Source organism: Notechis scutatus, chromosome 2 (assembly GCF_049901735.1).
Source record: "Notechis scutatus isolate UNSWTSFEM ecotype Mainland chromosome 2, rNotScu1.2, whole genome shotgun sequence".
NCBI lineage: Eukaryota > Metazoa > Chordata > Lepidosauria > Squamata > Elapidae > Notechis > Notechis scutatus.
The window spans coordinates 168,403,441-168,417,633 of NC_142010.1; the positions used below are offsets into that span (position 1 = coordinate 168,403,441).

A 14,193-nucleotide genomic window follows, 5' to 3' on the forward strand; every position below is an offset into this window, starting at 1 on the left:
CCACGAGGATATTCCACTCTAAATTTCAGGGACAAAACTCAGCTATTGGAGGAAAGACAGGTGTAATAGCCTGGGAAAAATCTGTGCTGCATACCTGGGCTGGGTTGCAGGAGTAGATGAGATGATAAACAATCAGACAAATTCATAGCATATTTTAGGCATATTTATTAAGAAGCAAGTTCAATAGACTCAGTGTCCTTCTAATTCCTTTCAGCCATGGCTGGAATATCCATATAATAAACCTGCCTGCTATAAAGAATTGTTCTATCAGGCTGGAAGGAATTCGGGAGTCCAGTCACACGTGTAGTTCTAAGAAATGGCAGATATTAGAAGTTTGTAGAACTTCAAGTGTGCTGTATTAGCATACTCCAAACCCTCGAAATCGATTGGTCCCGACAGACAGCGACCTGATTGGTCGACACCCCGGCCGTGATTGGAGCGCTAAGAAGCTACCGCGATTGGCTGTGCCGATCGCGGGAGATTTGAAGCGCTGCCATTGGCCGTCGAGCCGCGAGCCAGCCCTATATGAAGGGCTGCCGCGGCTTGTATTCTTCAGACTGTTCTTATTGCAAATAAAGAGCTGAACTCACAGAATGGTCTCGCGTCTCATTCGACCCAATCCACCACTGATCTCACACTGGCGACGAGGGTGGGATCGTGAGACAAAGAGACCACCCAGCACGTGGCGAAGCGGCACATGGCGGCAAGCAGCATGGCCGGCGTCAACTCGCCACCCGCGCCCTTCAATCCCGCTACCGAGGACTGGGAATGCTATACCGATAGGTTCCAGATGTTCCTCGAGTGTAGCAACCTTAAAGATGCCAACGGTCACAAGAAGCGGGCCGTCTTCCTCGCACATTGCGGGCCAACCGTATTCAAGATGGCCAAAGCATTGGCCAAGCCCGAGGATGTTAAAACCATGGAATGGAGCGAACTCGAGCCTCTACTGAGAAGCCACTACGCCCCCGTCGTGCCCATCCTCATCCGGCGGCACGAATTCTACAGGCGAGACCAGCACGATGGCGAAGGGCTTGGCGACTTCATAGCGGCCCTACGAGATTTGGGCGGCCTATGCGAGTTCGCCGACCTGGATGAGGCCCTGCGAGACCGCGTCGTCCTGGGGCTCCGAGACCCTATCCTCCAGAGCCGCATCATGGCGAAGGGCGACATCTCCCTCGCCGACGCCCTCACCGACATATCCGCGGCAGAAGCAGCCAAGAAATCGGCGGCTCGGATGCGACAATCGAGAATCACGCCCCGAGCAGCGACCAGCGAGACGGCACCAAACACCGAGAAGCGACCTGAGAGCGACCCCCGGGACGCAACCACGCACCACAGCGACATAGACTCCTTCTCGGGAACCGAGGACGAGGAGGAGGAAATCCACCGATTGCAAGCGGCCCGAGGGCGACGGGAAAACCAAGGTCGCAAGTCAAGGTTCCAGTGCGCCGGCTGCGGAGGCGATCACCCCGATCGGACTGCCGGTTCTTAGATGCCGTTTGCCGGCAGTGCGAGAAACGAGGGCACATCGCAAAAGTGTGCAGAAATAGAAGACGCTACAGCCCGCGGCGTCGAGATGGCAGCCCACACAGACAAGAGAGCAACCCCAACAGCCACCGAGACTGACAGTCGGAGAGCTGTTGGAGCCAAGAAGGTCGGAACAGGCGGCTCAACGAGGCAAGGCAAAGGGAGGAAACGCACCAGACCGTCATCGTCAGCCATTCCTCAACAAGAGATGCCAGGAAGGTATACGTCACGGTGGGAATAGAAGACCAGCCATGCGACATGGAGGTGGACTCCGGGTCCTCCCTCTCCATGGTCTCATGGCACACCATCAAGCGCCTGGTCCCCTCCATCCGCCGAAAGGAATTGGAAGATCAAGCACTAACCCTCAAAGACTACCAGGGAAACCACATCCCAGTAGTTGGCAGAGGCCACTTTAAAGTCACATTCAAGAACCACACCGAAGTACTACCCCTGACCATCATCGACCGGGATCGGACGAGCCTATTGGGACTACAGTGGTTCGCGGCGCTAGGCATTGAAGTAACCGAAATCCACCATACCGCAGAGTCGGACTGGGAAGCGGCGCTCGTGGAGGACTTCCGGGAAGTTTTCGATGACAGCCTAGGCAAGTACCGGGGGTCCCCTATATCTTTCAATATTGACCCGACCATCTCACCGATCCGCCTTAAGCCCCGACGGGTGCCATTTGCCCTCAAGCCCAAAATTGATGAGCAGCTAGATAAGCTCATCGCACAAGGGGTACTGGAGCCAATCGACCATGCCAGGTGGGAGACCCCAATAGTCACCCCCATCAAGCCAGATGGGTCCGTGAGGATTTGTGGGGACTATAAGGCCACCCTCAACCACGCACTCTAACAAAGCGCATACCCCGTCCCAGTTGTGCAACACCTTCTGCACTCACTGGGGGGAGGCCGGGTCTTCGCAAAGCTCGACCTGGCACAAGCCTATCAGCAACTGCCGGTCAACGCCGCAACCGCCGAAGCCCAGACCATCGTAACGCACCGGGGGGCTTTCCGTTGCAACCAGCTCCAGTTCGGAGTCAGCGTGGCACCCGGGGTCTTCCAAAGCCTCATGGAAAGACTCCTCCAGGGCATAGAGGGGGTGGTGCCCTACTTTGACGACGTCTTGGTAGCCGCGAAAAACGAAAAGCAACTAGAAACCCGATTGAGGGAGGTACTGAAGAAATTCAGAGACTCGGGACTCAAAGTCAAAAAAGGGAAGTGCCAGCTAAGGGCTGAAAGGGTCGAGTTCCTAGGGTACCTCCTAGACAAACATGGCATCCAACCCACAGAAAAGAAACTGAGAGCCATAAGGGAAGCGCCGCGACCCAAAAGCAAAACGGAACTGCAGGCTTTCTTGGGACTGTTAAACTTTTACAATGTCTTCCTACCCCAAAAGGCGACCGTGGCGGAACCATTGCATAGGCTGTTAGATAAAACAGCCACCTGGACCTGGGGAGCATGGGAGGAGAGCGCTTTCAACAACACAAAGAAACTGCTGACATCTGACGCGGTACTAATCCAGTACAGCGAGACTCTGCCATTAACGGTAACGTGCGACGCATCGCCTTTGGGATCGGCACCATCCTCAGCCACCAGCTACCAGACGGGAGGGAAGCACCCATCGCCTTCTCATCAAGGACACTTTCAAAACCAGAACGGAACTACAGCCAGCTCGACAAGGAGGCCCTAGCAGTCGTCGCCGGCGTCAAGAAATTCCACGAATACCTTTACGGTAGGACTTTTACAATCATTACGGACCACAAACCGTTGCTAGGGATCCTGGCAGGAAATAAGGCCACACCGAACATTCTATCACCAAGAATGAGAAGGTGGTCTGAGTTCCTGTCAGCATACAACTACCAGCTGATTCACCGACCCGGGAAGGACATCACCCACGCAGACATCCTGAGCCGCTCACCTTTGCCCGACCTAGAAGACAACCCGGCACCCACGACGGAGGTATTCCAAATAGAGACAATACCCACCCCACTAGTGACCGCGCCAGACATTGCCAGAGAAACAAATAAAGACAAGCGGCTGGCGCGAATCCTCAGCTGGGTTGGAAAAGGATGGCCGGAAGGGGACAGGGACGAACTATTCAGACCCTTCAGAAACAGACAAACTGAACTTTTTACCGAGAAGGGCTGTATACTTTGGGGGGACAGAGTGGTAATCCCAGAGACATTACAAGAAAGGGTATTGGGAATGCTACATGAAGGGCACCCAGGGATGGTCAAGATGAAAAGCCTGGCCAGAAGATATGCATGGTGGCCAGGCATGGACAAACAGATTGAAACCTGGGTAGCCAAATGCAAACAATGCCAAGAGTCCCGACCCAGTCCTCCCGCCGTCCCAATACATGAATGGGAAACACCAAGGGATCGTGGTCTCGGATTCACATAGACTTCGCGGGGCCGACCAAGGGGCATATGTATCTAATCACAGTGGATGCTTACTCCAACTGGTTGGAGGTAAGCACCATGAAATCAACCACGACAGAAGCGGTAATAAGAAAACTGGGCAAACTCTTTGCCACACACGGCCTGCCGGACGTAATAGTGTCGGACAACGGGCCCCAGTTCACCGCACTAGCGTTTGAACAATTTCTGGCAGGCCTGGGCATACGCCATGCACTAACCGCGCCGGCAAACCCGGCGGCAAACGGACGAGCGGAACGCATGGTACTATACACAAAAAAGGCCATTCAGAAAATAGAAACAACCAACATACAGGACAAAATTAATAAACTGCTCTTCATCCAACACATCACGCCGAGTGCCACCACAAACAGAAGCCCGGCAGAACTAATGATGGGGAGGAAACTACGATCAACGCTAGACAGAATGCACCCCACATACACCCCCGACAAACCCCCGGGTTCCTCCAGCAAACACAGACAATTTAACATAGGGGATGCCGTATACGCAAGAAACCTGTCGGGGGAACCACTATGGATACCAGCAACGATCACCCAAATAACCGGACCCATATCATACCGGCTAGAAACAAGCGACGGGAAACACTGGAAACGGCACATCAACCAGCTAAGGTCCAGAATAGCTAACAACCATACACCCGACCAAGAAACTAGAATGGGGGGGGGAAACGGAAAGCGTTAAAGAAAAAGGGAACCCCCTAGCACAAGCTGAACAAACCCCACCCGGAACAAAAAACCCACAAATAAACCAGTCCTACTTACCAGCAAGCGAGGGTCCCACCGAACAAGCAACACCAGGAACGTCACCAGGAAGGAGTAGCCAGGCCAGCACAACCAGCCCGGAAAGCTCCCGCAGGAACAGCCAAGACGGCAGCTCAACCAGCCCGGGTAGACCGGGAGGGAGCTACCAAGAAAGGCCCAGCCCGACCTTCCAGGTGGTTCCATCCCTGGGAACCAGAGCAACAGAAAAGGCCTCCGAACCAGTCGAAAACCAAACAAGAACTGATCTGCGCAAGTCAACTAGACAGGTACGGAGACCCGCCTACCTGCGCGACTACGTCACGACGCACCGACAGACGAAACCAAGAGGGGAGGGGTGTGCTGTATTAGCATACTCCAAACCCTCGAAACCGATTGGTCCCGACGGACAGCAACCTGATTGGTCGACACCCCGGCCGTGATTGGAGCGCTAAGAAGCTACCGCGATTGGCTGTGCCGATCGCGGGAGATTTGAAGCGCTGCCATTGGCCGTCAAGCCGCGAGCCAGCCCTATATGAAGGGCTGCCGTGGCTTGTATTCTTCAGACTGTTCTTATTGCAAATAAAGAGCTGAACTCACAGAATGGTCTCGCGTCTCATTCGACCCGATCCACCACTGATCTAACATCAAGCTTTGCAGTTGAGAAATAGCAATCTTGAATGTTCTTCAACATGGAAAATAAAACAAAAACAAACTATTTCTAAAAGCAAAAATCCCTAACAGAAAAAAATGTAGCCTAACCCACTAATTTCTGTTTCTTTTCTAAGAGGCTTTTGATATAGGGTAGCGCTCAACATGCAGATAATGCTTTAGGATAACAAAAATCTTCATTCCAAGGACAAGGATTTACTAGATTAGAAATAAATTATATTTCCTGTATTCAAGTGCTGTTTAATATTATTTTAGATGGAAGGAGAAAAATAGTACGCACCAAAGAAAATGATTCAGTCCTTGAGTAAAGTAAAACAGTAATAAAAACCTTTGCAAAACACTTGTGTGTGTGTGTGTGTGTGTGTGTCTGTGTCTGTGTGTGTCTGTCTGCGTCTGTGTCCCCATCATGATATTCCCCTTTTGACATATTGTATGCAATATTATACAAAACAGAATAAGGAAGACTTAAGTGTGTGTGTGTGTGTGTGTGACAGAGAGTGAGAGTGAGTGAGTGAGTGAGTGAGAGAGAGAGAGAGAGAGAGAGAGAGAGAGAGAGACCTAGTTTATACCAATCTCATTCCTCATAGCCCACACAATATCTACCCACAGTATTTGCAGTATCATTGTAACATTGGTAAAATGGCTCTCACCTGCAAAAATGAGCCATTACATTTTATGCTATCTGAACTTTCTGAATAGTTTTCAGGAACAGTCCAGAGAACTGTGCATCAAATAGTTCAGTTTTAAGGCCTTTCCTTACATTATGGAATGGCTCTCCTGTAAATCAGATTTGCTCCAACCTTGTTAGCATTTCCAAACTAAGTAAAAAAAATTTGGGGGGGGGCTTAACAAGTTGAAAAACATATTAGCTTGTTTTACATTTTTGTTGAATTTTTATTGATTATATTGATTACTGATTATTCTTTTATTATACTGCCAATAGTCCATGATGGTAGTGATGTAAAAATCTAATTACAAATTTCCAGTTTGTGTATTCCGACCAGTTTTCTTCAGTCCTATTAAAGCCTTTCATTTTCTCTTCGATTCACAAAGTTCACCCGATTTTTTTCTTCAGTTTAATTTAATCTGTACTTGTCATCTTCATTCTTCTTGTTATACTGCAGGACACAGTCTTCACTATACTACGGTCACCATCAGATAGACCCACATACCAACTTCTGCTACTCGTTGTGGCGTTGGTCAGCAATGCTTGCCTATGTTTTGTAAAGTGACAGGGACAGTGTAGCAACACTACACAGTGTTATCACCATTCTGTCATTTTTGTCAGATGCTGACAAAAGATTACTAATCTAGAGACTACCTTTCAAGCCATCATAAATTGCATACCTATCAACTAAAAGTGTATATAGTGTATGGGCACAGCCTGAGGACACAAACATGTACTATACATGTACTATACAGATGCTGACAAAAGATTACTAATCTAGAGACTACCTTTCAAGCCATCATAAATTGCATACCTATCAACTAAAAGTGTATACAGTGTATGGGCGCAGCCTGAGGACACAAACATGTACTATACAATGTGCTTAATTTACAGGCCAGTTTCTAAACCCCATAGACATTATTATAACTTAAAGTTTCTAAGGAAGCCAAGAGCCAGGTTCAACAAGTGCAAGAAAGCAAACATTTTATTGCCATTCATAGATTACCGAGATAGTAAACTGTGTTATGACAGTGGCTCATATCTGCCCTTTGTAGCTTCAACTATCTGGAGAAAATAAGACTCTACAACACGGGTCCCCAACCACCGGTCCGTGGACCAGTACCGGTCCGTGGAACAAATCCTACCGGGCCGCTGGTTTGCTGGGCGCCGCCATCTTGTTTTGATGAAAAAGTGCTTCCGGTGAGCTTTTGTGGGTAGAAAGCTCACCGGAAGCACTTTTTCATCAAAACAAGATGGCGGCGCCTAGCTGCTCGGTGAGCTTTTCTGGGTAGAAAGCCATTTCTACCCGGAAAGCTCACTGAAAGCGCTGCGCCGCCATCTTGTTTTGATGAAAAGTGCTTCCGGTGAGCTCACCAGAAGCACTTTTCATCAAAACAAGATGGCGGCGCCCAGCTGATGCCGGTGACCGGGCCGCGGCGCCCAGCTGATGCCGGTACCGGGCCGCGGCATAAAAAGGTTGGGGACCACTGCTCTACAATGCAAACTTGAAAAAAAATAGGCGATGAATAGAATACCTTTTAGAATACTTTTCATTGTCATTGCATTCTACAAATACAATGAAATTTGAAAGCTACTCCAGCACAGTGCCCCACACATCACATCACAATCACACTACAGAGTTTTAAAAATTAAAATAATTATAATGATAATAATAGGACTAAATCACAAATGCACTGTTTGATTCAAGACAATTACTGCCTTGGAAAAGAAACTGTTTCTCAGTCTATTAGTCCTCATTTTAAGACACCTATAACGCGTCCCTGATGGTAACAGATCGAAATATGAATGTCCAGGATGAGAGAGGTCTGTGAAGATTTTTAGTGTTCTAGAGAGGAGTTTGGTCTTCGCAATCTTTTCCAAAGAAGAAAGAGAGCAACCAATGATTTTTTGTGCTGCGTTTATAATTCTCTGGAGCATCTTCTTATCCACTGCAGAGCATCCAGCATAGCACACTGTTACACAGTATGCCAAAATGCTCTCAATGGTAGACTGGTAAAAAGTAACCAGCAACTTCTTACCCAAACCACTCTTTTTCAGCAACTTCAGAAAGTGCAGGTGTTGTTGGGCCTTCTTTGCAGTGGCCATAATGTGGACCGACCAAGCAAGGTTGTCGGAAATATGAGTTCCTATAAATTTAAAACTATGAACTCTTTCCACACAGTCTCCATTGATATATAGTGGGAGAGGCTCCGCTTTGCATCTTCTGAAGTCTATTAATAAATTCTTTGGTCTTTTTGATGTTCAGGGTGAGGTTATGACTCTTACACCACAAGACAAGTCTGAGAACCTCTGACCTATAGGCCATCTCGTCTCCTCCTGATATGAGTCCCACCAACGTGGTGTCATCTGCAAATTTTATTATAGAGTTAGTGGGACAAGAGGGAGTGCAGTCGTAAGTGTAGAGTGAATACAAAAGGGGACTCAGCGGTCCGTCTTAAGGGAAGTCCAAAACCAGAAGTCGCAGCAACCGAGTGCGCTGCCATCTTGGTAACCAAAAAGCAATTAATTAGGCAAAAGCAGGAAAACTACAAAAAACAGCCATGCTGTTCACCCACCCTCTCCCTTTGAGAAGTGGACTGAAGGACATTATGTAATTCAGGAGGGCAGAAACAGTATTGTGTATGTAACTTTTTCAAATAAAATTGGAAGTTGCTTTGTTAAATATATTTTTTTTTCTGGATCTACCTTGCTGTTCACCTGTGCTTACTTTTTTTGACTAAAACTTCTTTGTAAAAATGTATAAATTCAGCCCACAGAGAGGACTATATTTTGGAGGGTCCAAAAGTCTGAAGAAAAATGTAAGCATATTATTGGGCTGAAGTAGTGGTTGCTCTTGGAAGGAGCCATCAGCTTTGCTGTTGCATACGGAATTAGGCTCCCATTTCTCAAGGTAGATTCTTCCTGCAAGACATTGTCTTTCTCTCTTTCTTTACCCCCCTGTAGGAAGAAAAAGCTGGTCCAGTTTCAATCCGGGAGAAAGGTGCTGGAAATAAAATGGAGGCTGCTTGGAAAGAAGGATTCTGTTTACTGAAGAGCAGAACCATAGCATGCAGTTCTGGGACAGCTGACATTAGCTTGATGAGTTAAAGGATTTTTGTACTGTACAATTTCTGAAATGCTGCAATGTAGTGAGCCTGATGTCTTTTGCTATTATATAATATTATATATAATATTCTGCCTCTTTCAATATTCCCCAAAATATTTTCATTTTTCTGGGAGGGGGGGCTTCCCTTACCCTCTTCCCCTATTTGTCTTCCAGAAAGATTTAGACCCACAGAGGAGAGAGGTGCCATTGCTGAAGAGCACCCAAGTAGGGATCTATATCTGGGCTGCAAAAAACCTAGATAGCCTAAACAAATACAGACAATTTTGGTAGTCCTTGGGATTTTTATAGCTCAATTCAGCCTAGCCTTTTACTCTGGAACCAGCTGGAGAAAATAAGTACCCCATCAATTGTGCAGTTTGTGAAAAATGAGAAAGTTCTTGGCTGCGGTTACTAAATGTCCCTCAGGGCCTGCGAGGGGGGTGGCCAGGCGACATTTGCGATCCCCAGGTGGCCAGGCGACATTTGCGATCCCCAGGAGCCAACTGACCAGAGGAACTCTGCGACCCAGGGCCATTCTGGGGAAGGAGGGGGGGAAAGTGCGCGTCACGATTTGCCCCGCCTCCTTCCAGAGCCTGTCCCTATATTTCTCTCGGTCAGGATCGCTGCTAAAAGCGTGGCTCGGGCAGAGAATCCTGAAGCCAAGAGGGAATAAGCCGCGCTTAGCTAGGACCGCTCTTTCGCGCTCACGCACGCCGCTTCTTTTTTCTTTACCCGGGAAAGTCGCCACCGAAGCTCGGGACAAGCGCCATTAGTCTGAGCGAGTGGGCAACCCAAGACACTCTGGCGCCAGGTTGCTGTCTGGGGGGCGGCTTCTGCTGCTGCAGGCGCGCTTCCAACCAGGAGGGCGGGAAGAGAGCCATGGGGGTGCCCTTGCCAGGTGCCAACGGCCGCTTGGGCGCTCTGTGGAAGAGGCTGAGTCGCGGCTTACGACCCCTTATTCAAACCAAGGGCGGGCGGCAGAGCTGGGACGAGATACACCTGCTGCATCTGAAAAGGTAAATGCGGGTTTCGGATTGGGCTGCCGCCGCCTTTGCGTCTCAGAAATCAGCCCTCTGCCGGCAAATGAACAGCTGGGCGGGATAGTGTACTCCAGGCTGCCGGATCCGATGCCTGCAGGCGCGCGCGCGCCTCTTCTTATTCTCCTGATGAAGATTCAATCACGGCATCGTCCTGCAGCAGGAAAGTTAGTTAGCACAGGAGAGAAACGGTAAAACAAAACAAAACAAAAAAAACTTTTTTCCCCTTGTAGGCTGGTTTCTTTCTTTCTTGTTTCTTTCTAGGGGAGCGCTCAGAAACGGCATCCCCTCTACTTTGCAAACTTTGCAACTGTCAGGATTCTGCTTCTGCTCTTCCTTCTTGGGTCTGGATAAGTCCATCTCAGCTCCCAGTTTGCTCTAGCAGGAGGGGCATAGTTGCATCCTTGAAGCCAGGTCATTTTTGCACCAAGGAAAGAATCACTGAAATATTGAATTGTTTGCAACAGCAAGGATTTCTGCCACCTGGAAAAAGTGGTCTCCCAAATCTAGACTTTGCAGAAATATCTTCCTCCTCCTTGTGATGCGCTGGGACTTCATCATAAATCTTTTCTTGTGTACAGATACTTTAGGAGCAGTCTGATACACATCTATCTGGGAATATGCCCCACTGACCTTAATAATGCTTACTTTCAGATTGATTTGGATTACAGTCGCTTTATTAAAGAAGTCTGAACTGAATAACTGCTTGATGTTGCCCCAAATCAGTTGCCTTAGATGACTTTCTTACTGTTGCTTATTAAAAAAATGAGCTCTGGACTGGTTTATCAACATTTTTTATAAAACAAGTTTGTAATCACCAAAGTGACCCCTTGCTTTGTGGTCAAAGCAAGTGGTTGTCCATAAAGAATTGGTAGACAGTTCCGGATTTCAAAGTATTTATTGAATGTAATGTTTTTGAGGATATCATAGGCACTTCATCAATGTTATTTATGCTTTAAAAAGCAGCCCAAACTTAAGTACAGATCTCTTGTAGGGCTGTGTCTTACATAATTCCCAAACCTCAGTAAACTGATTTATATATATATAAAAAAATACTGCATGGTTATGGTTTTTCATTTCCTCCTCAGCTGATTGGTGTGAATGTAATGTAAGACCAGAGGATGGAGGAAAATTTATTTTGAATTGAATATGAATGAAATCTTCTGTACTTGGTGGAATCTCCTCAGAAAATAGATCAAATGCAGGTTTAAACTTCTTGTGAAAGTATCTTTAGAGTCATGTTAGAAACTTCAATATGAATAAAACCAATTAAAAATCTACCTCAGCAATTTCAAACTTAATGGTCCTTCATGGCCAACATTAATTGAGAATTAGAAAAGAATTATCTCAGACAATTCGAAAACACAGTTTGGATAAGATTGCTGTAGGCCCTTAGAAGAGCAATATATGACATCACATCTCTGTTTAAAGATATGGTGACCATTGCACCTGAGTTATCATCTATGAGTACATAGACTGCTGGGGGTTTTCAGGCAGAGTATTTATTGAAGTGTTAGTATTTTACAGAAAGCATCCAAAGCATTTATTTCATTGAAAATTTCCATTTATCCTATAGATGAGGTAGAATGATGTTGATTAGTTTTTAAATATTTCCATGCTGAAAAATTGCCATAAATGCAATATAGTATAGTATAGTATATAATATAATATAGTAATATAATGTAATGTAATGTAATGTAATGTAATGTAATGTAATATAGTAAGGGAAACTCCGGGAAGCTTACAACTATTAGAAATACTAGAGTTAGCACAGTATAATGTTTTAACTATAGTTTTGCTTTTGAAATATTTCCCATGGATTATAAAATCATTATTTTGGAATTGACTATTTTGTAATTAGTGAAAATTTAAATTTGCATTTCTTTTCAGGTGTAAAAATGTCTAGGCATAATAATCAGTCGAGTAATGAATAAGGAGTTCATTACTTCATAGGAACTGCAAAGTTTATATTCCTGACTTCAGTGCAACTAGGATAACTGGCTGCCTAAGGCGGATTCCAAATTTAATTATTGAATTAGGGAAGTGTGAGCAAGGAGAGTCTTAATACCCCGATTCATAAGCTGTAGTATCAAAGGCCATGAATCCACTGCTTATATTGCATGTATTGTGTGTGTGTGTGTCTGTGTGTTTCAATGTAAACCTGGTCATTATTCCTGGTCATTATTTTTGGCTGCTATTTCTACATAAGGATACTTTAAAACAATTTCATGTTTAGAATCAGGATAACATATAATAAAATTCTTGAGTTCTTTAAAATCGGTCTACTACACACAAAGTAGAATGGATTTGCAAAACGCTAGACTTTAGACAACTATTAATTTGGCATTTCCACACCTGCACTCCAAATTGTATTTCTCTACTTATAGTATGAACTAATGCACTTCCCCTGACCAAAGATATACAACTTGAATCAGTGTTCAGTATATACAGTACAGTGCTATAGTATGCTGTGTGAATTGTATTATTGTGAGTTTGGGATTAACTGCCCAATGTAAGCCAAAGCCAAGAGTTATGCAGTTAACTCCACACTTGGGGCAATAAAATCATTACTTTTCTACAGATGCAGACTCTCTGGCCATACCATGAATTAGTTTACAAGGATTTTGATATAGGAGTGTCCTCCCTTTTAGATTTGGCTGTGCTTTTTGTTTCCATTTGAATTGTTTACAAGGTTAATTGCAAGCACAGTCAACTGCTTTAATCTTTAGAGTTAGATTAGGCTGGAATTTGCCTAGAGGCAGAGAGATGCTTTTATTTGTAATTAAGTAAATTCAGTTTGGCCTCCAGTGATAATTATTACAAGAAGATAAAAACTGTTGGCGCTTGAGGGAATGAGATTTAAACTTGTGAGTCTTGGTATATATTTACATTGTGTTTATATGGTAAAGCTGTTGAAAGTAATTATATTGCCCAATAGAAAACATTGTGGATTTGGAAATTATTATAATCCCATGTCTCTTTGAACTGCTAATTCTGCTTTCCTTCTGAAAGATGTGGGGAGATCTTTGTAAAGCATATGGCTGCTAAAGTTGTTCCTTATGCTATTATAATTATCTATCTCAGAACTGTATTGTTCAAGCCTGAGCTACAGATACTCTGTTCTAATGTAATGTGTGTTTCTCCCTAGTAAGATTTTGCAAACCTTCCAAACAAGGATATCTGATATGTGTTTTTGATCTAGGTCTTTTCGATCATCACGCATTAGCTCTTTTATTAGGGATAATTTCACTCAAAATATAAATCATATTATTATTCTATTTGTGGTGAGATTTCAAACTTAGATTATTTTTACTAGAAATCTCATTTAAGGTGTAATTAAGGAATAACTATCACTAGTTAGCCATATCCTGATAACTAAATGACCTGAGTAAATGCCTTGCAGATTTGATCAAAGTCCATTTAAACTAGTGTTAATTGCAAGCCGTGTATAAAAAATAACAAAAACTATATGACCCAAATACTGCACTGAGGAACTACACTTCTGTATCGAAAACTAGGTTACATATATATCCTATTTGCTCCTCATTTTGTCTATACTGTTTTATGTTTTTTTTTTTCTTTTTTGATTTGAAGAGTGCAAACAATTATACTTGCTTAGGCCTTACTAAGCTATCTAGCAATCATTTGTAATCTTTGCATTTATGACCTTATCAAGTCTGCAAAGTAAAGGAAAGCTGAAATAAGATCATAAGCACAATTGCAGCTTCATTTACCAACTGCTTTGCTTAACAACCAAGTTGCCAGTCCCACTTGTGGTTGCTAAGCAAACACTACCTTTACAGAACAATCCTCTAGAATGTGGCACTTCCAAATGTTTAAGGGTAATAAATGTTGGGAAATGCAGGGCCAACTCATGAAAGGTGACAGTCAAAGAATCTAGATGCTAAGTTCCAAAAAGGGTTCTATACAGTTCTTCTCATTAATGTCTGTGTCTTCAGAATGGGAGCAACTATGACCTACTCAACTTCATATACTGACATTCAAAA

At 45.0% G+C, this 14,193-nt stretch overlaps 1 protein-coding gene across 1 annotated transcript in view; it reads left to right on the forward strand.

Annotated features, from left to right (window-relative positions):
* Window positions 1-10,028: 10,028 nt before the first annotated feature.
* LOC113427857 (transient receptor potential cation channel subfamily V member 6-like) overlaps window positions 10,029-14,193 on the forward strand; it is a 29,218-nt gene continuing 25,053 nt past the window's right edge. The window contains exon 1 of the mRNA XM_026690398.2: window positions 10,029-10,165. Coding sequence (XP_026546183.1) covers window positions 10,029-10,165 — 137 coding nt within the window. The remainder of the gene's footprint in view (window positions 10,166-14,193) is intronic.